Raw genomic sequence first — 23,399 nt, forward strand, 5'->3', positions numbered from 1 at the left:
AGTTTTACTTATTTTATCAAGACAATCATTTTGTTGTAAAAATTGTATCGACTTTCTGTTAAAATACAAGAACCCTGAATATTTGGAGTGACCTCTATTGAATGCGTTGGAAGGTTGGAGATCTTGGACTGTGGAAAGCTTCTCCTCCGTTCCAGTTTCCAGTTCCAATCCTTGAGACCTTGTAGAGATAGATCAGTGAATCAGTGTGGATCGTGTGGATTGGTGTGGATCAGTGATCAGTTTGTTGTCAAGTGTTATCAAGTTAACTTTGTGTTTACTAGTAAAAAGAATTAAAAATGCCGATATTAGATAAACGGAAAGGAGATGATATACTGGCTTTAGTACCAGCGTCGAAGAGAACTAAAAATGAAATAGTTTTTAGTAGCCGAGAAAAAGCGGTGGTTCAAAGTGTAAGGTTATGTTTATTTATTTTATCGAAGCAGTAAAATTATATCTTGGGTTATTTCTACTATAATTTTCTTAATATATTTAATTTAAGGGTCCTCCACGGACATCATCTTTAACAGCACCTATCATGCTTCTTGAAGGACATCCAGGAGATATTTTTGGAATTGAATTTCATCCGGAGGGTCAATATTTAGCATCTACAGGATTTGATCGGCAAATATGTAAGCCACTTCTTCAAATTTATCATATTATCTACAATGCTAAGAATATCTTATAATTAAAATTCGGTATTATTTATAGTTATTTGGAATGTATATGGAGAATGTGAAAATATATCTGTAATGACTGGTCACAGTGGATCTGTTATGGAACTCCATTTTAGTCCTGATGGAAATCATATTTATACAGCTAGCACGGACACAACATTAGGTTTATGGGATATTGTGGCTGGTATAAGAATAAAAAAATTGAAAGGACATACTTCATTTGTAAATTCAGTCTCTGGTGCAAGAAGAGGCATAACACAGCTTTGTTCAGGCAGTGATGATAGTACAATACGTGTTTGGGATCCTAGAAAAAGAGGACAATGTTATACTCTCAATAATACCTATCAGGCTTGTATTTTTATACATTTTAGTGAAATTTATTTCTTGCAAAGACTGACCAATATAATTACTTTATTTTAGGTGACATCTGTAACATTTAATGATACAGCTGAACAAGTTATTAGTGGAGGAATTGATAATGATATTAAAGTATGGGATTTAAGAAAAAATGCTATTCTTTATAAACTTAAAGGACATTCAGACACTGTTACTGGATTGAGCTTAAGCCCTGATGGCTCCTATGTATTATCTAATGCTATGGATAATACTTTGAGAATTTGGGATATACGGCCATTTGCACCTTATGAAAGGTGTGTTAAAATTCTCTCAGGACATCAGCACAATTTTGAAAAGGTAAAAATTCAAAATTATTACAAATTTAATATGATAAGTATAAAAACTTGATTTCAAACTCTTCTTTTTAGAATCTTTTAAGGTGTGCATGGTCTCCTGATGGTAGTAAGGTATCAGCTGGATCGTCCGATCGATTTCATTATATTTGGGATACTACAAGTCGTAGAATTTTATATAAATTACCTGGTCATAATGGCTCTATAAATGATATTGATTTTCATCCAAAAGAACCAATAGGTATTTTTTTCAACTTATATGAGTAAAAAAGTAATAGTAAATATAAGAGTAACTTTTTTTTTAGTTTGCTCTGGTTCAAGTGACAAACAAATCTACCTGGGAGAAATTGAAGCTTAAACATCAAAATTAATGTATTCAGTATTTTTAAAACAATTGTAAACTTATTAAATAAATATAATAATTCAAAATATTTCTTGTAACTTAATATAGGTAGCTATATGCTTTACTTCTGTTATAGATTTTACCATTGTATATATATATATATAGTAGCAAGGATTTTAATAATAACAAATAATATTAAACAATATAAACTTGGAGAAAATTGATAATTATATTTTAATAATATTTAAGTGTACAATTACTTAAGAGCCCAAGATAAGTAAAATTCTATTTTCTTTGTACAAAGAAACAGAGATTTCTTTGAAACTTCTTGATTCTCAACATTTTGTAGAAATCTTTTTGAAAATTTTTTATCCTTTGATAGATTATTTCTTGAAGACTCAGTTTTTGCAATGCTTAAAAGCCTATGCAACTCAGAAAGTGCTATTTGAATAAAAAGAAATTTATCAGTATCTCTGGGTCCATGTATAATAGTTGTAGCAGCTTCCTCCATGGCAAATAACAGTTTTCTGTCTTGTGTTATCCAATTACACTGAAATATATTATGAATATGTAATTATTTTAATTGTTACCAGATCTTTGTAAAAATATCTAATATTTATGTTATAAACTCACAGCTTTAATACACTGCAATACTGATTCTTTTGCTTCTTCTCTGCTCTTCAGTACTCTATTATTTTTCATATTCTCACAAATATTAAAAAATGTATGAGCTGCTTCTCTTGAACAGTTCATGTAGTCACCATTATAATAAAGAGCTACATATGCATAAGCATATATTACATTTAATAAATTAAAATAAATATTAGAAGATGCTTTCTGCAGTTCATTGAAATGAGGTACACTAATTAAAGGTGGATATTTTTCAGAATTCGTTATGTCTTCCTCTATATCAATCTCTTGTATTTTTTTTTTATCAATTTTAATAGTCCACCATGGATTCCATAATGGTAATAATTTTTCTGCTTCACCATTTTTCAACAAAGCTTCAAATTCTTGCTTTTCAGCATCTGTCAATGCTGACCAAACTTCATCTGCATTATCCAAGTTTATGCTTTCCATTCTTGTTGCAAGATCTGGAACCTTTCATCGAAGTTAAAACTTACCCTTAATAATCATACAATGATAAAATGCTAAAAGTTAATAAATCCTTACTGGAAGTTCATCATCAGAATCCAATTGACTATTGTTAAGATCATTGTTTTCTTCATCAGCTTCATCACTATCATCAAATAAAAGCTGTCCCTCTTCATCTTTCTGATGTAATCTTTTTAAAATTTCTACCATTTTCTTTCTTGATTCAGGATCATTTTCTTGTGATTTAAGTTCTTCTTCAACCCACTGTTTATAAAAACTCTCAGAACAATTAAAATGTAATTCTGATTTATAACATTCAAGATTACAATAACCAATCCCACATCGTGGGCAGGTATATATACGAGGTCGTACATCGCATCTAAATATGTAAAATTTTGTTATTATTATTTATAAATTATTTATAGATTAGATAAAACGAAAATACTTACATTTCACAAACTGATGTTCCTTTACTATTGCTTGAACTTCTTGCTTCAAGACTCATATTTAAGGGGATTTAGGGAGTGAGGTTTGGTTTTACTGGGTTTTAATTTATTCCTTGTTTTCACTTTATAAATCTACAGCAAATCATATGTAGTACTACATACATACATAGGTGCTCGTGTTGCTTGCATTTTCTTTCTGCGCTTTTCTTTAAAATTGTATATTCTATGTCACACAAAGAATACACTTTTAGGACCGGTTCCACAAGCCTTGTTTAAACTGGATTAAGTTAATAATGCTATATTCTATGTGACATAAAATATAGCAAAATGAACTTAATCCAGATCAAAAAAGGCTTGTGGAACCGGGCCTTAGGGCCTCCGCACACAGTTTCCGTAGCTACATTACGTTACGTTAAGGCAACTACAATAATAGTTGCAAAAATTCTTTATAAATATAAAAATATCACCTCAGACCTGTTTATTACAAGCATCCTGCCTCAAAAAACTTAACTTTAGCAATCTTTTGTGTGCGCTAAGCTAAGATTAAGTTTAATCCTGCCTTAACGTAACATACTGCTAAGTGCCAACACTGCAGCATGTAAACAGGTAGTGGTGTATGTGCCGTGGTTCGGCTAGCTTCACTCTGTAATTTAACATGGAAAAGTTGAAACCATACACGATTCAATTTACCACTGTGTAGGATTTCGATATTTTCGATGTACATACATACATACTATACATATGTATACGATAAAAAAGATTGGCATGATTTTATGAAAAAAATATGATGATAAAAAATATCTTATATTAGGAATTCATCTACCATAATATCCTTCTTAAAATTATTAAAATAAGACCAGTAACAAAACTATTTTTTAACAGGAATTTACTAAAAAGAAAGTTATTGAATAAAATATATTTTTAAGTAAAGAAAATGTATATTTCATGAAACATTTTATGTATTAGTATATGATATAAATACAATTCTGGAAGATCCTAATCCTAAGGGTTTATACTTCATCTAGAAATTTAAAAAACAATAAATCATTACAAAAATTAAAATTTATGTACTCCCTGGTCCCTATTTTTGGACAATTAATAATTGAAATACATTTTGCATAGGTGGAATGTTTTATGCGAATTTTGTTGGTGAGATAAACATTTTATAAAATCTTATACTCCTAATTTATAATTAGTATGCAAATGAAATATATTTGATTTTAAGTGATCCTTTTATCAACAGTTTTGACATGGAAGATATTAATTTTAATTTAAAGCTGAGTTAAATGTTATAATTGTAGTGAGATTTCTTTATTACGCAATAAACATTTAATCTTAACATTTTATCCAGAATAACTAATTATTAAAACTTCTAAATGAAACTCAGCTTTCTCCTATGTACTTGCATGATTGCAAACAGCTTTCAGTCAATGATCATGTAACTATATTTAATTTAAAAATATTACTATTGTAAAAACATAAGCATAAAAATAACTGTTCACATTTTTATATCTTAAGGATAATTCTATTTAAAAAATAATTAATATATTGCAGAATCATACTTAGAAATTACATTATATAAGTATCAGTACAATCTTTTGTTGAACACTTGTTTTAAAGTTCATCTTTTTCATCTAAATCAACATCACTGAGATCAATATCTTCTTCCTGCGGTGGCTCGGCGTCTTTACCATCCCAAGGTTCGGTTTCTACAATTTGGGGCAACTCCGTCCCTTTAAGCGATGCTGTGCCCCCTCGGCCATAGCTCAAATCCCTTAGAAATTCATTTATACCATCATACGAAAAGCTACCTTTTAATAAAGAGTATTTCATCTTCTTTATGTTAACAGCAGCTAATGCTGGATAACCAAAACCTCCAATTTCTAATGCCTCTTCTACATTAGGCTGAGCACCAGCTTCAGACCAAACCCATCTGTAAAATTTAAATCGTAAAAGTTAAGCTCAAATTTCAAACATACAGTAGACAATTTTTAAATATAAATTCTTACCCCCACATCTTCTTTTTATATTTTTCTCCTAATTTATTTAAAGTATCTAAGTACTGGTTTCTACAGTCAGACTGGCAGTCTAAGATATGTGGCAGAACAGACACAACGCATATCGGCTTATCTTCGCATGCTTGTCGTAAAGCTTTTTCATTCACAATTTGCAAAATTTCTGGAGGTGCTACATTTTCAGATAGTTTGTCTAAAGCCCAGTTTACAATGTCACTACTGGTACGTCCACCATCAAACTCTTGTACAGAATCAGAATCTTTTTTGCCAGGTGCAAAATATTTAATAGTAGGGTAGCCACGTACTTCATATTGACTAGCCTGTATAATAATTAAGATTTATAAGTTAAATTAATTTGTGATTATGTATATTAATAGTGACACTCCACTGATTACTTACTTTAATTGTATTAACAGTAGCATCAAGAGCACCTAGCTTAACTTTTCCTTTAAGTTCTGAAGCTGCTGTTGCCCAATGTGGAGCTAAATTTTTACAGTGACCACACCAAGGAGCATAAAATTCTACTAGCCACATATCTTCAGAATCTAATACTAGCTTATCAAAATTTTCATCCGTTAGCTCAATAACGCTGTTAGAGTCCTTTGTCTGTATAACAAGTGTTATAAAAATTTTAATTTGTAAAAAAAGTTTAGATAGAAATTCCATTAGTATGTTATTACCTTACTACCACTACCATTGCTGCTACTCTTTTTGCCACTAAGTGCACTCCTAGCTTTTTGGGAAACAGCATTAAGAGCTGCCTCAACAATACCAGATGCTGTGCGTGCTCCATTGTAATCATCTGGCTTATTTTTATTTCCTCCAAAAATTTTTAGAGTTGGGAAACCACGAACTTCATATTTTCCACCAAGGGATTTGTGCTCATCTGCATTTACTCCGCCAACTTTAACAATGCCCTGAAATTGTAATCAGTTTAGTAGAAGATTTCTCAAAACATAAAACAATAGTGTAATATCTTTAATTACTTTAAGCGCTGTAGCTGCTTTCTCATACTCAGGTTTGAGGCTTTGGCAATGCCCACACCAAGGTGCATAGAATTCCACAATCCAAATATGATCACTTTGAATGACCAAAGAATCAAAATTACTAGGTTTCAGGTCTATAACATCCGAATTTGAAGAATACAAAGAATGCGCTCCAGTAATTAATATTATTAATCCTGTGGGAAAATTTTATTTAGTTACAATTTGGCTTATAGCTTGCAGGTTATATTAAATGTTTCGGTCGTTTTCTGAAGTATCTATTAATTAAGAAGCTATATATTTAACAAATTTTCATGCTTTTTTTCCCGGAGAATTTTTTTGTACCATTTCTTTTATAAGAAAAAGAATTTACCTAATAGCTCCTTCATGTTAGCCGCTTTCTTTTTGGAAGCCAGTAAATTTGATTAATTATGAAAGATTAAACTATCACCACAGATTACATATACCTTCATATAAAGTCGGTGCTTTTTTATTGTGCGACTCTTTTCACTTTCACGCTTTAAACTGCTTTAAACATTGTTCATCTTTGATAAGCTCATCACACTCACCAGAATATTACGTGTAGTGGACAGTCAGTAGTAGTGCATACATATATCACCCACAATTTTTCGTGGACTATTCTAATTGGTCCACAGCATCTAAACCGCCTAAACACGCGCAACGCGGCTAACCTTTCACTTTTTAACTACCTTTTTTAGTACTGAAAACTCAAACAAATATTATGTATTTTTAAATTAACTCTTTAGTTTTAGATACATAAATGTATTTAGGATTATACTTTTAAGAAATAAGAATAGATTTTTTTTATTTTAACATTTTTTTTCTTAATTACTTTTCGCAGTATTGACTGCCGACGACTTTATTTAAATTTTATAGAAGCCGGAGCCGGAAGTCGAATTGTCGTTACCATTTATGGCGGATTTCATTCTTCAAGTAATATACCAAACAAATATCAAGGAAAATAAATTAATCTTTTATTTGTTTATGATTTATTTATAAAAGGTAAAATATATTTATTTAATGTTTTAAAACGTAAATCTATTTCAATACAATAAAACCCTGCATTGAAGTATCGTACGTCGAATATTACTTAATAAAAATTGGGCAATTGTAGATTTCGGATATTACCTTAAATGGTCTGATCGAACGTTCTGCAAATGAAAGAAAGAAAGAAATAATTATATTATTATTGAATTATTCATATTATAACTTACAATTGAAACTCAGCCATTTCTTCGGTAATTTCCAGGCTTATGGGTTCATCAGTCTTAATATGCATATCTCCAAATACTTGATCTAAATCTACAATTGAATATGCATTGTGTTTTAAAAGTTTTTCAACGAACTCCTTTATTGTTTCATATGCGGATATCATTTCTCGTGAGCATTGCGATAATAAATCTGTAAAATGAAGTAATTTTAATTGAATAAACAGTACTATAGATTAAGTTCTATACTTACGTTTATAATTTGGTTGATTAATATCAAATAAATGGAAGTAATAATATATTTGGTTATAAAGTTCTGTTTCAGAGGTCTAAAATATGATAAATTTTATTGTAATATGTGTGTGATACTTTAATAAAATTTTGAATTAATCAACTACAATTGAACTTACTATTTTGTGCATACAACTGTCATTGCATTCGGGGCATGGTGGGTGCCTTCCTGGAAAATCCAATGGCAATTCTCGTGTTTTATAACAGCAAAGAGGATTCTCACACTCTACCCAGTCCTCATAGTAATCGGTTATGAATGTTTTAACATTGGTCTGTATTTCATTTTGTATAGCATAAGCAAATGTCCAAGGTGGTACTTTACAGTCAAAATTCGGGCATGCAGTTAATGAGAATTGATACTTTCCAGGCTCCTATAAATTATTATTATTAAAGTTATCATAAATTGTTTAATCTATAATTTTTATATCTTGAATATAAAAGAAACTTACTATTTCACACACAATATTAGATATTATAATTTCTGTTAAGCAATCTTCGTTTCTACATTGAAATTTTAATGGTAAGCAATGTTTGAAAGTGTCTTCGTTAACTAAAAATGGAACTTCGGCATCTCCCACGTGAATTGTTCTTTTTGACTTGTAGATATTTTCAAGACCTATTTCAAAAATATACTAAATAAATAATTAAAACAATGCGTAAATTAAAATTGTCATCAATGAATAATAAGATGATTATACCTAAATTCTGTGCTAAAAGTACATCGTCGATACCTTCAATAGGTTCACAAATGCGCAAAACAACAGGAAAGATTTGGCTCAACAAATAATAATTTACATCGATCTTTAATGTGTCGCTCTTTTTGTATTCATCAATATGATAAGCTCTTTCAGTTGCGGATCTGTTTGTTCCGTCCTATACGCATTAGGAACAGATAAATATATTAACAATAAATATTTATGGTACACTGAATAATTTTACCTCACAGATTATATAGGAAACAGTATCTCCAGCTTTCCACATTCTACCGCCTTCTTTATTTAATCTCATTGCAACTGTTACGTGTGCTAGTTTTTGCTTATCTGGATACTCAGCTGGATTTTTTGAAAGCTGTTTAGTAATAACTAATGAAGATAGAGGGGCTTCGTTGTCTCGAACAGATTTTGCGACAATTTGGAGAATATTAAAAATTTGCTCTAAGCGTGCGTCATTCTTTTGATCAGAAAGTAATTGATCCAAAATTTTTCTAAATATGTTATAATATAAATAATAGGAACGAAAATTTTCTTCATATTATATAGTAGAAATAGTTACGAACTTTCCAACTTCAGACGCTAATTGACACCAATCCCTCCTTACTATGTCCAAACCTTTGTGCTCTTGCAGGAATTGTAATTGACCGTTTGGTGCTTTTGTGATAGTGACAGCTGCGTATTTTTTCTTTTGCAAAAGTAAAAGATACTTGAATACACCATCAATATCCAGCTCAACTTTTTTATAAAGTTTATTTACTTCATGCTTGATCTGTTAACAAATAACAATATTCAATACTATATTGATTAAATAATGTTTAATATAACATCTATTTAATACCTTTTTTCCAACAGAAAATACTTCGTCATAGTCATGAATATTTGTGTTAATCATGATGGAGTCAGTATCTCCATAAATGACTTCATAATTTAACTTCTCAACTAACGTTTTAGTGTTTTGTAGAATTTCACGTCCTTTTGCTGTGTACAAAGAAAATTTGAATTATTATATGAAATCTTTGCTTTAAATATCATAATTTAACTCATACATGTAATTAATGCAGCCAAGCCCTTGGCATAAAATCTACAATGTGTAGCTCCTAAACATCCATACATAGAATTAGCTGTTAATTTTAAAGCCAACTGTCGAATATTATATTGCATTTTTAATTCAGGAGAAATATTTGGTGTTTTCATAAGCTTTTTAATATCAATTCTACTTTCGACTAATTTCCGAATTTCGGTAGGTATTATACCAGGCTCCAAATTTGAATCAGGTATTGCCAAATCCTACAAAAAGTTGAACCATTTATTTAAAAGTGGATTTAGTGTATAAATAAAATTTGTTTTTTGTAAATGTTACCGTAACTTCAGCAAATGCCGCACCAGGTACAGTTGTAAAACATAAATTATATTCCTGTATTATACTAGGATATAGAGAATTAAAATCCATGAGCAATATTAATTTATCATAAAATCCTTTTTTAGGGTCTAAAACTAAACCACCTGCATAAGCTGCTTTCTTTCTACGAGGATTAGATTCTGTTAAATAAAACATAAATACTTTGTAAGATCAAAAAACGAAAATTTGAAGTATAAAACCAGAAATTACATTTTACAAAAATATATCAACATTACCAGGATTGTTTTCTTCCTTTTGTTTTTTCATTACGCGCTTGTCAGGAGTAATATAATGTTTCATATTAAAAGCATGCAGTAAAAGATACTCATTACGTTCCGCTCTGCCTGCTGATAATGTTCTTGATAATGTATTGCCTATTTGAAATAGAATGAAATTAACAAAATTATGACGTAAGATTTTCTTTAAATATATATATAAACATGTCAATATACCAGCAATGCAAGTTATTTGTAATGCCAAAGGCATAACATTAAGCTCAAACAAAATTAATATGATGTATCGTGTTTCTGTTAAAGTTAATTTAATTAAACTCTCTATCTTCTCGATTGTATCATAAAATTTGCTACATTCTCCAGGTTTGATTTCCTTATATTCATTTTCTGATTTCTTCAACACCTATAAATATTATGTACAAATGTTTAGCGTGTGTAATTAAAGACATCGATGATTTTATTTAACAGAATTAAAATATTTATCATAAAAAAGAACTTACAGCAATACAAAGAGATTGCAAATCGTAACTTCTCACTTTTAAATTCAATTCTTTGGCAGAAACTTGAATATCACATATTGGTCGCCCAACAAATACCTGATTTAAATTAATTTTACCCTAAAATAAATCAAATAAAATTTAACTATTTTATATATATATATATATATATATATATATACAAATCAAATAAAATATTTAAATTATAATTGTACTTTGATGAATGGGGGTTTAGCGCGTTTTAATTTTCCAATTCTACTCCAGTTTGGCACTTTCAAGTTGAACATTCTGTGCATTAATACATCCAATTGAAATCCACAGTCATTACTGACTAATAAATCTGGATCTGCTTTTAAAATTATATCAAGCAGTTTATCAAGCAGTTCATATTCACTTTCACATTTTATTACTCTGGTATAGAAAATTTTTGAAGCCAGATCTTTCGCCTGCCTTGGCCATAGTACATTTCGAGGATGACTTATAACTGAAGCAAGAATAATTATAAGCGTTAAATTTGTAAGATATCGATAAGATATATTTTCATCAGGGAAACATAAAAAAAACACGTACGGCAATAATGTTGTTGAAAAGGTGTTTTAGGTGGTTCTTTATCTATATGATAGTCATGATGAAGCAATATAGCAGCCATCACAATTTCATTCTGTTGAAGCTTATGGTTTAGAGCAATGCGTGTATTCAGTGTGGCAACTACCATTGGAGGTATTGGTAAATCCTGTGTTTCTGAACATACAGAAATATCTTCCATCTTTGTAGCGCTTACCTGTACCAAATTAGGCTATCCTTAGATTCTGTTTATAAACAAGCATGGAAAGAAAGTAGCTTTAAATTACTTTAATTTTGCACCAATTACTTTGCATTGCCGTCGGAACGCAATTCTTTACATCTAACCAGCAAGGACCTTTTAATTTTCGTTCTATAAGAAATAATTCTAATGAATTAACTGATGTTCCAAAAACACGCTCTATTGCAGGGCCTTCATAATTAGGATTAATAGGTGGATAATTTGCAGAATATCGGACTTCTAAGTAATCTGATAATTGTGGAACACCCTCCTGGTCAAATACATATTTTTTCGTTATTTTACAAGATCGAAACTCCTTTATACCATTTTTATTAGCAAATTCATTGAATTCTTTATATACATCCTCCAACGTGGTTAATGTTTCTTCTCCATTTTCATTTTGTGATTTTCCTTGTACCTGAATTATATAAAATATTATTAAAAAAAAGCAGAAACTATTTAATTTTTTAAATAAAGAGAAACTTACATGTAACCTTGGCAAAAGATAAATTCGTCTAGGTATATTTTTTATAGTGAGGCAACAGGAACAATGGGTTTTAAGAGATTCAATGTAAACTTTTCCAAACAAATGCACAATTCCTGGTTGATTATATGAATCTTCAAATGCATCCCACCAGTAAAATCGAAAAATTTTTTCACCATTTTTATCAACTGTGAATGGTATAGGCAGCTCAGAATCATTTGTAGGTAACTGAACATCAATGTCCAATTGAGTATTAAAATCATTTTCACAAATTTCATTGAAAATTTGTGTATCTATGTCGTCTTCAGGTATTTTGCATATCTTTTCTGATGCTTTTGTTTTTTGAGAAGTATATTCCATGTCAATGCTTTCAAAATCTGTGCTAGTAAGCTGTAAAAAAATCATATTTATTCTAAGTTTTAAGATTAATATTTATAAATTTCTAATAGAGTTAAGCTTACTTCATTAAGATCTTGACTGAAGGAATTTGTATTATTTTTATCTTCAATAACTTGACTACTTTTTATATCTTTAATGATTAGATTTGAAGTTGCGCCTAATGCACTTTGTGATGAATCGTGTTGCGAGTCTTCTTGCATTATTTCTTGACTGCTAGGCTGATTTACATGCTTCTTTAATAAAGCGTCTGATTTAAATTTTTTTACTGGTGCATCAAACATTAGCTCATCATCAAATTCAATTTCATCTTCCATCTGATTATTTGTTTCATCAAATTGTAATGATAAGGGTTTTACTTCTTTCGAATTAGTAGTGTCCCTAAAATAAAATAAATATAATTAAAGAAAATATGTTTTTCTTTTATCAAATGTTGATATAGAAAAATTAAATTTACCTATTCTGATTATTTGAAATGCAGAATTTATTTCTAACTGCAGGAGAAATTATTGGTTTTTTAGTTTCAGGCTTCTTTAATTCTTGCATCAAATCTCCTAATATATCATCACTGTCTATTTTATCATCAGCTTTCTTTTTTGACGACATGCTCATAAGCATATTTTGAATGTTTCCTTTCTTCTTAGAACCCTCGTTCTTTTTCTTTCTTGGTCCAGCCAATTTATTCTTTTGTGCATTTTGAATGCTTTCATCATCCAAGTCATCATCAAAAATTTCTCTCCCATCTTCTACATATCCACTTCCCACTATAGAAAAAAGATAAAAAATGTTTAAAATTATTTTATGCAAGTTAATTGACATAGAATTTACCATCATCTACTATCCAATCATCATTTTGTCGCTCTAAAACTGTTTTATTATATTCAGTTTCATCCACTTCCTCATAAACATTATCCAAATCATCAACTTTATATTTATGTTTGCTTCCTTTTAATTGTCTCAGTTTCTCTAAAGCTGAAAGGCGTCCAGTTGTATCAATCTTTTGACGCCTTGATCTACCAGTTGAAGTTTCTAAAACATTGAAAGCATTAAATGATTCGCAATCTTTATGTCAAGATAAAATATAAAACTTTTTTAGTCAATTATTATTGTATGGGATTAAAAAGCAATTTATTTTTATACTTCTTTAAAATAACATATAAATACAGACTTTCAGGTTTATACTAAAATTTACCTTGTGTATCAGTCATTATGATCAGTATCAGTTTAGGATAAAATTAAAATAAATAATACGAGTTTCCAAGAAAAGATGTAGAAAAAATAACTTGTAAAAGAACATAAACTTTCTCACTTGCTTTTGGCGGGAGTCATTGGGAGCCATTACTTATTTCTGATTTGAGTCTGATCTCAATCATTTTGTATATAATTTTCGATGATGGTGCCTTCTAGCGGTACAAATTGGGAGGTACTAGAAGACCAAAACCCAGAAGGCGCCAGAAGCGCCAAAAGCGAGTTAAATTTAAAATTAGTTGATTTGCACCGTTATATAACGCTGGATAACGCCATCGTCGAAAATGATATGAAGAAACTTCAGTTTTTATGTAAAATCACGCTGAAAATTAAAACAAGTCCCTTTTCTCTTGCCGCATTGCTGAGTTAGTGTAGTCATTTAGAATGAAAGAAATCGAGAAAATACGCTTTTCTTATTTCTTAGGTCATCGTTATCAATAAACCGAACTGAGTTCAAATTTCAACTTAGCAATTATTTAAGACGAAAACCGAGCTAAGCATTGCACTGAAAGTTAAAGTGTGACAATTGATCTTAGCTAAGACCGTACTAAGCTTAAGCTCGATTTATTGATACCACCCCTTACTACCGCAGTAGAAAACAGATAACTTCCTTATTGATAAGGTTGATAAGTACCACTTTCAAGAATAACGCCATCTACCAGTAAAAGGTGTGAATTAAATATTTACTGCCTACCTAATTGGAGTTGTTGTGGTGGTATGGTAGCCTATTGATAATATTTTTCTTGCGCGCTTTTCCCCAATGTTTTATAAAAACTCTGTAACCACCCTGAAAAATGTTCTCAAGGCTAATGACTTTAGATTATCCCTGACGAGTATATGGACACTTTATCGTCGATAATCCCGATTTTCGGTCATAAACTCGCGTTCTGCCTTAAACCATGTCACTTCAAAGACCACACAGACAAGATGATGTTATATTATTAGCCAATAAATTATCTTCGATCGCGCTTGTCATTTCGCTGCGGTATTTACCTAAAATCTCTTTTTGACAATTTCTTTTCATGCTAATATTATTAAAACTCTAAGCAGGAACAATTCTGAGAGAGCTTCATGATAAATTCAATTGGAACTTTGCGAGAACTTTAAAATCATATTATAAAATTAAACAAAGTAAGTTGGAAAATTCTGTAAAAGCTAATCTTGGCTGTTTTCATTCTGCAAAGTACACGGTTAGCTCCAAATCTTATTAAGAAACTCATTGGCTTCTTGTAAAGCATTTCGTTTATCAGAGCAATAATTAATATGAGCGATTTAATAAGTTTTGTTGTAGTAGAAATAATATACAGAATTTGTGCAACACGAAACACATTGATGTTTTTATTAAATTACTTTTGAAAAATCTCCACAAAACGTATATATATATATATCTCTCATGGCTCAATGTTGGAACAAACTTATGAATTAACTTGTTCTACCGTCGTAATTCAAACTAATAAGAAGTACGTAAATTATACGTTCCAAGCAAGCAAAAGATATAATTGAATGGTCTGGTTATACGTTCCAAGTAGTAATGGCAAATAATTGTGGTGTCACAACTATTAGTAGATAAGGCGAGCATTATTTCATGCAACAGGGATGAAGTTTATTAATAGCACAAATGAAATTTTAATGGATGCAGAGTTTCGGATGATTCCGAGATAACGGGGTAGGGTATATAGGCAGGGGATTAAGGAAATGGTGCAATGATTGGATGAAAAGGAGAGTGAAATAATCGGGAGGGGAATTCGCTTAACAAATTAATGACGTTGATTCTCGTTCCATGGCGTGGGTTTTACCACATCGAGGACCGCTACCCTAAGATAGCATGTTGCGCAAGCTTGCTGCATAAGCACGCTCGTTTCATTCGTGGTATGCGCGAATTAATTACGAGGCTCTCTCATTTACGGAGGTTATTATGAACCTTACCCTAAGACCATTACTGGATTACAACGAGCTACGGGCCGACCTGGCAAACATCGTACCACCTACTCCTCCATCCTCGTGCACTCCGAGCACTGCTCACACAAGTACCCGGATATGTCAACCCGATGAATACTTGACAAATACTCCCTAGGTATTACTACTCCCTCGCAACAAACTTACCAACCTCTATTTCTAAATCATCTCGACACAGTATCCAAAACTTCGAGTCTCTAGCTAGGGCTTTGCTTGGAAGCAGATTTTTCAGTAGAAAACAAGACGGCGAGGGGGACCCAATCGTGGGAAAGTCAGCAACCATTCAAACCACTCAAGCTCGGTTATCCAAAGGGGAGAATCTGTCGTTTGCTTCCTCCTGTCACCGATTTAAACCTTGTCAAGACACCCTCGTCGTCCTTGCTTCTTCTAGCCTTGTTCTTCCTCAATTTGCGTCATGGTAATGTAATTGTTGTTAATAATATCTAATTGTTAATAAAGTATATGTTCTAGGCAAGGGTTAAGATTTTTGATTTATTTCCTTCATCCAATATTTGTAACGAAACACGATAAAGGGACTGTATATAAGAGTGATAACAAAATTGTGGTGGAGCGTGTTGGTAGTAAGAGCATTCTCACTGACCAGGTTCCAAAGTTTCGAAAAGGGAAGTTGGTGCCTATATATACAGTGCTGGTGCTCAGTCACCCCAAAATCATTACTTATTCAGCATTAGCACATATCTGCACGCCACTGACTGAATATTTGATGGACACTATCGTCCATGACAGTGTAGGGAATGTTACGGGCTAGCTGAAAATGCGAGCGAAATGATTCTGGTAAAAATTGCGATCGTCAAAAAAGTAAATTTGCACTTATACTTATTGTTCGTTCCATTATTAATATAAATATGTGTATGCCGCGAGAAGCTAGTACACACATACACACACACACATATACACAGGCACGACGAATGTAGCTAATTTTAATTCGAGTATAATATTCTACCATTAGAGATAGGAATAAATAGGTGAATAAAGAAAATAATATTTCGAGAGTTATAAACTTTGGAATGAATCGATGAGGAGATAATGAAGTCGTGTCTAATTAGCAGGAGTCCTTTATTGGGAGTCGACGGTATCTGACGAATGGCGATGAAACGTGTAACGGACATTATTGGTGACAGGGAAAGAAAGGAGTAAAGGGGCAAAATAAAGATTACAATGCGAAAGTTTATGGGTGAACATAACGGGAGCATTGAAGGATCGAGGAAAAAAGTTGAGAGTGAAGGCAGGGAAAAAGCAGGGCTTCGGAGTGGAATCTTGAAGCTAGATAAATAGATTTGGTCCACCGACCTCTTTTCCTTAATTAGCCAAGGATTTTGCCGTGAAAGGGATCCTGGCTGGGGGTCCTCGGGCGAACTTATAACATCGATCTGATGTTGACAAAAACTCGCGACTCCATCTGGTCTTTGTGACTGGGCCACAACTTCTTTTCCTTCGAATAACGAGTTCTTTTGAACGGTTCCACCGTTTCGAGCGTTAAGGGTCTGCTACTCCATCGGGACTCCGAATTTTTAAATCGTGTCCAGCCGCCTTTAAAAAGAAGTGGGTCAATCAGTATTCCTTTTACCGGCTATATCGCGCCAATTAAATCCAAGATAAAAAACTCGAAGCGGCTGTATAACGATAGTTATCGAAACGAAAGGATGTTTTGTCTGGAAACGTTGACTGAAGAAAATCTCTTCCAGAGCGATATACGATTGCTAAGCGAAAAAACAACGGCAAGCTAGCGATTTCCCTCGATCGAGCCCGGAAAATTTCCGGTGAATTTATTCGTGTCCATATTAGGGGAAGAAAAACACGCGTAGATATATACTAGGTTTGGGGCAAAAACCACATTCGTCGCTGTATCTTCGGCACCAAAAACGCAATTTTTTCGCAACGCGGTGCTGACTGGACGAGAAACGCGCTGGAAAAAATGGGATAATCCCGTAGAAAAAGTTCATCGATTGTCATCGCGATACTTGAAAAACTCGATTTCCAGAAGATTTGCAGTCGTCGCCGGAGAGATAGTGGAAAAAAGTGAGAGATGTACGGGCAGATCCATTTCACAATCTTTCCACTTAATTGTCGAATCTAGGTAACCAGTTTTCCGTCGACTTTGGAATTTCGTTTTATATAGTTTGAAAAAATCTGTCCATGTGTTTTAGTAGTAAAAGAGGGACAGGGAAGGGGGGGGGGTTAGTAAAATCCTAAGGGGACGCGAAGAAGAAGAAAATTCGAGGAGTCGAGTGAGATAGAAAATCTTGGGAGTTGAGGGTGGGAGAGAATGTTGGGGTTGAGGTAAGGCTAGGTGAGGTAAGTGAGGAAGGAGAGAAGGGGGTGAAGTTGGAGGTGGTGGAGGGGAGGGGGGTTGAAAGGACGCGGAGGTGCGCGGGTGGACACACACATTCGGCCCTTGCCGGCGGCGTCCCGACGAAATTCCAGGGATCAATGCGTCGGTGCAGCAAAACGCCTGCGCCAGGCCGCCGTCGACGGCGGTGTCGGCGTCGGCGTCAGCAGCGACGCACCCTTAGCGAGAGTTCGCCGCTTAGACGAGCTGACCGAGCAGTGGTAGTAGTGGTGCAGCGCTGCTCGCTGCGCGAGATTCTCTCTCCTTCGACGTAGAGCTGTCGCTTACGGCCTCCGACAGCCTCGACGTGCGCGTGCGGCACCCTAAAAACCACCCCTGAACCTTTCGCGCCTGTGCAAAAACGCGCGTGCGCGTGCGGACAGTACGAGGAACCGACGAGCTGCGAGAAACTCTACTGATACCTAAACCCTCTCTCTCTCTCTCTCTCGCTCACTCACTTTTTCCACCCTTAGTGCTGTACCTCTTTCTATCTCTCTGCCTCTCTCTCTCTCTCTCTCTCTCTCTCTATTTTTCTCTCCTTCTCTCTTTCTCCATGAATATATATATTTCACCCACCCCCGCATCTCCCTGTCCCACTCACGATGCTATGCGCCAAATCGCAGTAGAAACATCAACGATAAATCCGACACGAGCCAGGGAGGCTCGTGACACAAGGACAAGGATTCCAATTGAAGTTTGAAGAGAGCGGTCCACGCGCTCTTTAAGTTTACTCCCACCCCTCCCCTGGTAAAGGATAAACCCAGCTGGCTGTGCTGACGGATCGGACAGGATCCAGCTACCCCCTCGTCCTGCGAGCTTTCTGAGTGAGAGAGAGAGGGGGACAGGATAACGTTCTCCTTACCGATCCTCCCATGCTACTACATCCACAGGAAACTACCCAACATAAATCTCTCGCGTGACACACTTTCCCTGGAACTAGGTGAAATACGGTACACTCTCGTCGAGGCCTCAACCATTCCATTGGCTCACCTTTCTACTCTCTGCCAAGTGTTGTTCATTTTTTTATTCCACCCTCTCACCCCTGCCAAAGAGTCGAGTGGATCAAGAACCACGATCTCTGGATTCGTTGGGCCATCCAGCAGCTTCCGATTTCGAGATCCTTCCACTCGAACCAGATGATTCGTGTTTGACAGTATAGTATTCTTATTTCGCTCATGTCGTTATTATCATGATGGCTGACAGTGCGAGATGAAAGTGCACGCGGATAATCGGTGAATAAGGTGGCAAAGTTGAACGAGCTGGGTCCTGAGGACCCAGGAAACGGCCGGGAGGCCGGTGTTTCGACCGGGAATCATGCGTCTCAGGCCGTAACCCTCTTTCAGGAGGGTCCTTTGTATCCGGATTCCTCAGCTGCCGGCGAAACTTTCCACCTGCAGCAGTGAGTGTGTGAGTGACGTGTCTTCGTAAGAAAGCGGAAACCAAGGGGAAACCGGAAGGGGAGAAGATTGAAAAGTGGTGATCCCTACGTGGACCAACCGTGTACCACCTACCCGCGCTAAAAGTGAGTCATCATGTGCTCCTTCTTCGTCCTTTTCGACTCTCGACCGGCGACTCCAAAACTAACCGATCCTCGCGGGCCCGATTCTCAAATACCTCTCCACCCCCACCCTTCGATCAAGAAATTCGAGCTGCAAAAAATGCTGATTAATCGTCTCTCTCCCTCGTCCCGAGAGGAGAAAATACACTCGGGAGTTTTTCTCGTTAATCGTGCAGTCAAGTTTTTACTGTTGTGATCGATTTGAAAATCGGCAGAACCGATTGGATTGTTTCGCCTCCACCAATCGAGCCCCGCGATTGGGGGAGTCTCTGGAAGATCGTTTTCGGTGTATTTTATCGGTGGATCGGGCGGAGATTGTGAAAATGTGTGGCTCAAGGTTGGTTTTGGCTCGCCGGCGGTGATGTTGCTCGGGACGATTGTGATTTTATCGGCGCCGGGCGCGATTTATACGGTGGTCCCGGCGCGGTTTGTGTTCTGCATGGAATTCTATTGTTGCGTAATGCTAGTTTACACGAGCAGCGCGCTACCCAACTGATTCGTTATGATTCCGAATGCAGCTGCGCCAGCACGAAACGCCCAGGAAGTGCATTAATAGGAACGATCCGCGATAAATTTTGTAAATAAAGCCGATCCAACGATACGGGATTCGATTGGCCAATTTTATTTCCGTCTCGCTCAATCCTGAACGAATTAAAAAGTAATTAACGCCAGCCCCGAAGAATCATAAATACCAAGTGTATCAACGCTCGTCAATCTGACTGACGGATAATCGTGAATCGATTGTTCCAATTAATACCCTGGCTCAATTGGGCGATCGTTGATGAATGCGAAATAAATATTAATACTTTAATTATGTTAAACCAGGGGATTATCAAACTCGAAACAAACGCTGTGCACAGTAACATTAAACGCTATAAACCGATCAACGCGAGACTTGTGCAGGTGTGCATTCGTTTCGAGAACTGATTGAAGATTTTATTCCATGCAAAGTATAAGTAGTATGAAACGTTATTAGTCCGCCCGATTCGTTGCACCGATCGCTAAGCTTCGCTCTCCCGTACGATATACAGTTTATTCGTGCTTAAAATCAACTTTGAAGCAAACTAAGAGTCCTGCGTGAAAATGTGACTTTTCCCGGAAAACTTCTGGGAAATCTTGACGATTTCAAGCGTGCAACGACGAAACGTCTACGGTTGGCTGTTTTATCTTGACGCTACTCTCGGTCTGATTACCTCTTAAAGCTTACTCCCGACACGTTATTATCATACTCCCCCGAGTATTAACCCTGTTAATTCATAGTCACCCGATTCGTCTCGATTAAGCAAAATTCCCAAATGCGTTCCATGCGCCCGCCATATTCCCTCTGCTCGTGTGTCTTGACCAAAAATAAGACGAAAATTACTGTCCCTTTATTTCACACCGATGCGCGACTCATTATTACATTATTCGCAGTCTGCTTTTAACTGGATCTTTGACCAATTAAAGTCCGTTCGAAATCGATGGAATATTCGAGGTAATTTTCGTATGTATATTAGTTTTCCCAGATGTAAATCCATATGTTATTCGAAGCTTCGTCTCGAGGATATTCTATAAGCAGGATTGTAATTGGTCGAAGTGGGTCAGTGATGTTTTTCTGTCGGGGTTAAGGGTTAATAAATGATGAGGCAATCGTATAAAGCTCTGGAAAGATTTGATCCGTTCATCCATCGCGCACGTGCTCGTCGAAGCAAATTAGATATCTATTAGCCCCAGCACAGTGAGTTGGAAGACTTAATCACTTCGTTCCTGCGTATCATACCGAGTGTGAAATTCATGGATTTCTGAATTCGGTCGGTTCGTACTTCCTACGTGGAGAATAAGGGCTCCGTCAGTTGATAGAGCCACTTCTTATTGATTACGAAACGAGAACCTATCTCCCATAGAGACGGATCATCAAATCCTCATTGATTAATCCAGGGAAAAATCCAGTAGGGGTGAATTCTTGAGTTACGAGAAAAAGTCTCGGCCGATCAATCTTGAGTGGAAATTAAAAATCGACCGTTCCGTTCATTAATTTCGAATGAATATTTCAAGCGAGATAACATTTTTGTTCTTCGTACGTCATACGTGTTCGAGGGCGAAGTGGGAGGGACTCGTAGGTCATCACTCCACACGCGTGTTTCAGCACTGTCCACGCTCTTATTGGATCCTCCGTTCATTATCAGTTTCCCAGCAAACAGTACGAGCAAGAAGTGTACTTTGAACCGACTTTCTCGTTGCAGAAATAAAGAAATAGCTGCCTCTTATTGTCTCAAACCTTCCCACCCCAGCGGCAAATGAACGTTTGTGCGTGACAGCTGTGTGCTTGTCACAGTTTTAATTACACCGGCTACTTCGACCATTTTTCTTTTCACTTTTCTTCTTCTTTCTCTTTATCTCTTCTCTTTATATTTGTTTACAAAATACAAACTTCATTTTAGATTTTCAGCGATCCTCGCTCGTGCGTGTATATAATCGGTGTAGAAAAGTCTAAGTGCATGGGTTCGATAGTCGATATGATATATTAGTGTTCCTATACATACCTGTGTATATATATTAGAAGAAAAATGGGACTTGTAGTGAAAATCTTAATAACGACAAGTAGCGAAGAGCAGTAGAGGCTGAAATTTATGTTTCGCAGGGAAAACAGCGTTAGAGTGGGCTCCTGTTGGGAAGGTGCAGTAGGGGGCGACGGTAGCTGGGTGGATCGCGCTGGTCCTCTTAGGAGTTTTCTCGAGGAGCAGTTTGCCTCGAATCTAAAAAGTGCCTCGTGTGGAATTACGGTTAAAAGGACGAGAAGCGCGTCGCGAGATGGAAATTTTCGCTGAAATTGCTTTTAATGCCTTAAGTTTGCTCGAGAGCTCTACCTGTACGTGTACTTTATGCGTGTATTAAAATCATATACATAATATTATCACCGTCCTCAACTCAAAATATACGATTCAATTTGGGAATAACTTTTTCGTTTATCCTCCTTCGCCATGGAATTCGTTAATACGATTCTCGACATCTCGTTCTGTCTTCCACATCATCTTCCGTTCAAGGATACGTATATATAAACATAAAGGAAATTAATCGTTGTACGTAAATTTTAAGGACAACGATATATTTGACTCTCGTTACATTCCCTGCTCTATTCACAATTTTACTGTTCGTTTTTAAGGCCATTGCTGCTTTGTCTCGAAAGGGAGAATTTTCTCCGTTAAAAATGTAGTAAATTTATCCTACCTGTTTCATCGTCAAATTCGTTTATACACGATTCTCAAAATCTCGTTCCATGTCCCGTTTCATCCCTCGTTTACACATACGTATAAATATAAAAATAATGATTATATAATATACACAATTTTATGATTTAGCTATATACAGAATTAGATTAGAGTAACCCAGCATGAATATATATAGAGCTTGTGAAATTTTGAAGCTTTTTTATTTAATTCTTTTCAAAATACCCAAGACATATACGTATGATTGAATAGTTTTACATCTCTCATCCTTTTACATCCAATCTGACGTACAAATCAAAGCGGAAACTTTCAAATTGATGGATTACATTAAGAGAGGTGTATATATGTATGCAATTGAAAATGTTGAGTCAGGCTAACCTGCTGTAAAATTGTAACTTGAAGCGAGTGTTAAGGATACAAATAAGGTCTCATGCTCGTTTTATTTACAATTTCGATAGGCATTTTCAAAGCAATTATTTCTTCCTCTCGTCAAGATTGATTTTTTCCTATTAAAAATATTAGCTTATTTCCCAACGGCGTGCTTTAATATCAACGAAATGCATTCGTGTGAAGCTGGGACACCCAACACGCGTTCGAGCACTGCGTGTTGTTTCGCCCTAATGCAAATGATGATTTTATACGTGATATTTGCAAGTTTACTCGTTTGTATTGGTGCGGCAATACAAACAAGTGGCTTATGGCGCGATAGGACGATGCTTGATGAATTTATTCGCAGGATGTAAAAATATAAAAGCAAATTTGTCGATGAAACGTATGCAGATAAATACAATA

The 23,399-nt window shown here is 35.0% G+C and overlaps 5 protein-coding genes across 6 annotated transcripts in view; 2 read left to right on the forward strand and 3 right to left on the reverse strand.

The window, feature by feature from the left end:
- The first annotated feature begins 80 nt into the window (after window positions 1–80).
- On the forward strand, window positions 81–1,832 carry LOC136774289 (U5 small nuclear ribonucleoprotein 40 kDa protein-like). The gene is made up of 6 exons (XM_066728476.1): window positions 81–410; window positions 500–629; window positions 709–1,022; window positions 1,095–1,367; window positions 1,439–1,604; window positions 1,669–1,832. The coding sequence occupies exons 1-6, from the start codon at window positions 297–299 to the stop codon at window positions 1,719–1,721; spliced, it is 1,050 nt and encodes a 349-aa protein (XP_066584573.1). The 5' UTR covers window positions 81–296; the 3' UTR covers window positions 1,722–1,832.
- Window positions 1,829–3,791, reverse strand: LOC136774288 (zinc finger HIT domain-containing protein 2). Its single transcript, XM_066728475.1, has 4 exons — window positions 3,251–3,791; window positions 2,880–3,180; window positions 2,340–2,807; window positions 1,829–2,256 (listed from the first exon to the last, which is right to left on the reverse strand). Exons 1-4 carry the CDS (start codon window positions 3,304–3,306, stop codon window positions 1,963–1,965), a joined length of 1,119 nt encoding a protein of 372 aa, XP_066584572.1. The 5' UTR covers window positions 3,307–3,791; the 3' UTR covers window positions 1,829–1,962.
- A 387-nt stretch (window positions 3,792–4,178) lies between these two features.
- On the reverse strand, window positions 4,179–6,842 carry CaBP1 (Protein disulfide-isomerase A6 homolog CaBP1). Its single transcript, XM_066728194.1, has 6 exons — window positions 6,619–6,842; window positions 6,249–6,442; window positions 5,943–6,179; window positions 5,662–5,868; window positions 5,257–5,582; window positions 4,179–5,180 (listed from the first exon to the last, which is right to left on the reverse strand). The coding sequence occupies exons 1-6, from the start codon at window positions 6,632–6,634 to the stop codon at window positions 4,862–4,864; spliced, it is 1,299 nt and encodes a 432-aa protein (XP_066584291.1). The 5' UTR covers window positions 6,635–6,842; the 3' UTR covers window positions 4,179–4,861.
- Window positions 6,843–7,274: 432 nt separating this feature from the next.
- DNApol-alpha180 (DNA polymerase alpha catalytic subunit) lies at window positions 7,275–13,619 on the reverse strand. Its single transcript, XM_066728119.1, has 22 exons — window positions 13,482–13,619; window positions 13,118–13,318; window positions 12,747–13,053; window positions 12,355–12,670; window positions 11,897–12,283; window positions 11,459–11,827; window positions 11,178–11,388; window positions 10,823–11,091; window positions 10,611–10,727; window positions 10,330–10,513; window positions 10,114–10,251; window positions 9,839–10,017; window positions 9,525–9,765; window positions 9,317–9,456; window positions 9,042–9,247; window positions 8,705–8,969; window positions 8,464–8,638; window positions 8,215–8,381; window positions 7,885–8,136; window positions 7,728–7,803; window positions 7,481–7,667; window positions 7,275–7,417 (listed from the first exon to the last, which is right to left on the reverse strand). Exons 1-22 carry the CDS (start codon window positions 13,495–13,497, stop codon window positions 7,396–7,398), a joined length of 4,425 nt encoding a protein of 1,474 aa, XP_066584216.1. The 5' UTR covers window positions 13,498–13,619; the 3' UTR covers window positions 7,275–7,395.
- A 4,461-nt stretch (window positions 13,620–18,080) lies between these two features.
- Window positions 18,081–23,399, forward strand: part of dpr12 (defective proboscis extension response 12) — a 175,993-nt gene continuing 170,674 nt past the window's right edge. Inside the window, exons 1-2 of one of the 2 annotated variants that reach the window (XM_066728316.1) lie at window positions 18,081–18,225; window positions 18,734–19,365. The gene's annotated coding sequence lies outside the window, so the exon portion shown is untranslated. Of the gene's footprint in view, window positions 19,366–23,399 lie in introns of both variants that reach the window. The other variant, XM_066728315.1, reaches the window with a different exon arrangement.

This window comes from Prorops nasuta, unplaced genomic scaffold (genome assembly GCF_024137725.1).
Source record: "Prorops nasuta isolate Cenicafe-Biocafe unplaced genomic scaffold, Cenicafe_Pnas_1.2 PNAS00006, whole genome shotgun sequence".
NCBI classification, from domain to species: Eukaryota; Metazoa; Arthropoda; class Insecta; order Hymenoptera; family Bethylidae; genus Prorops; species Prorops nasuta.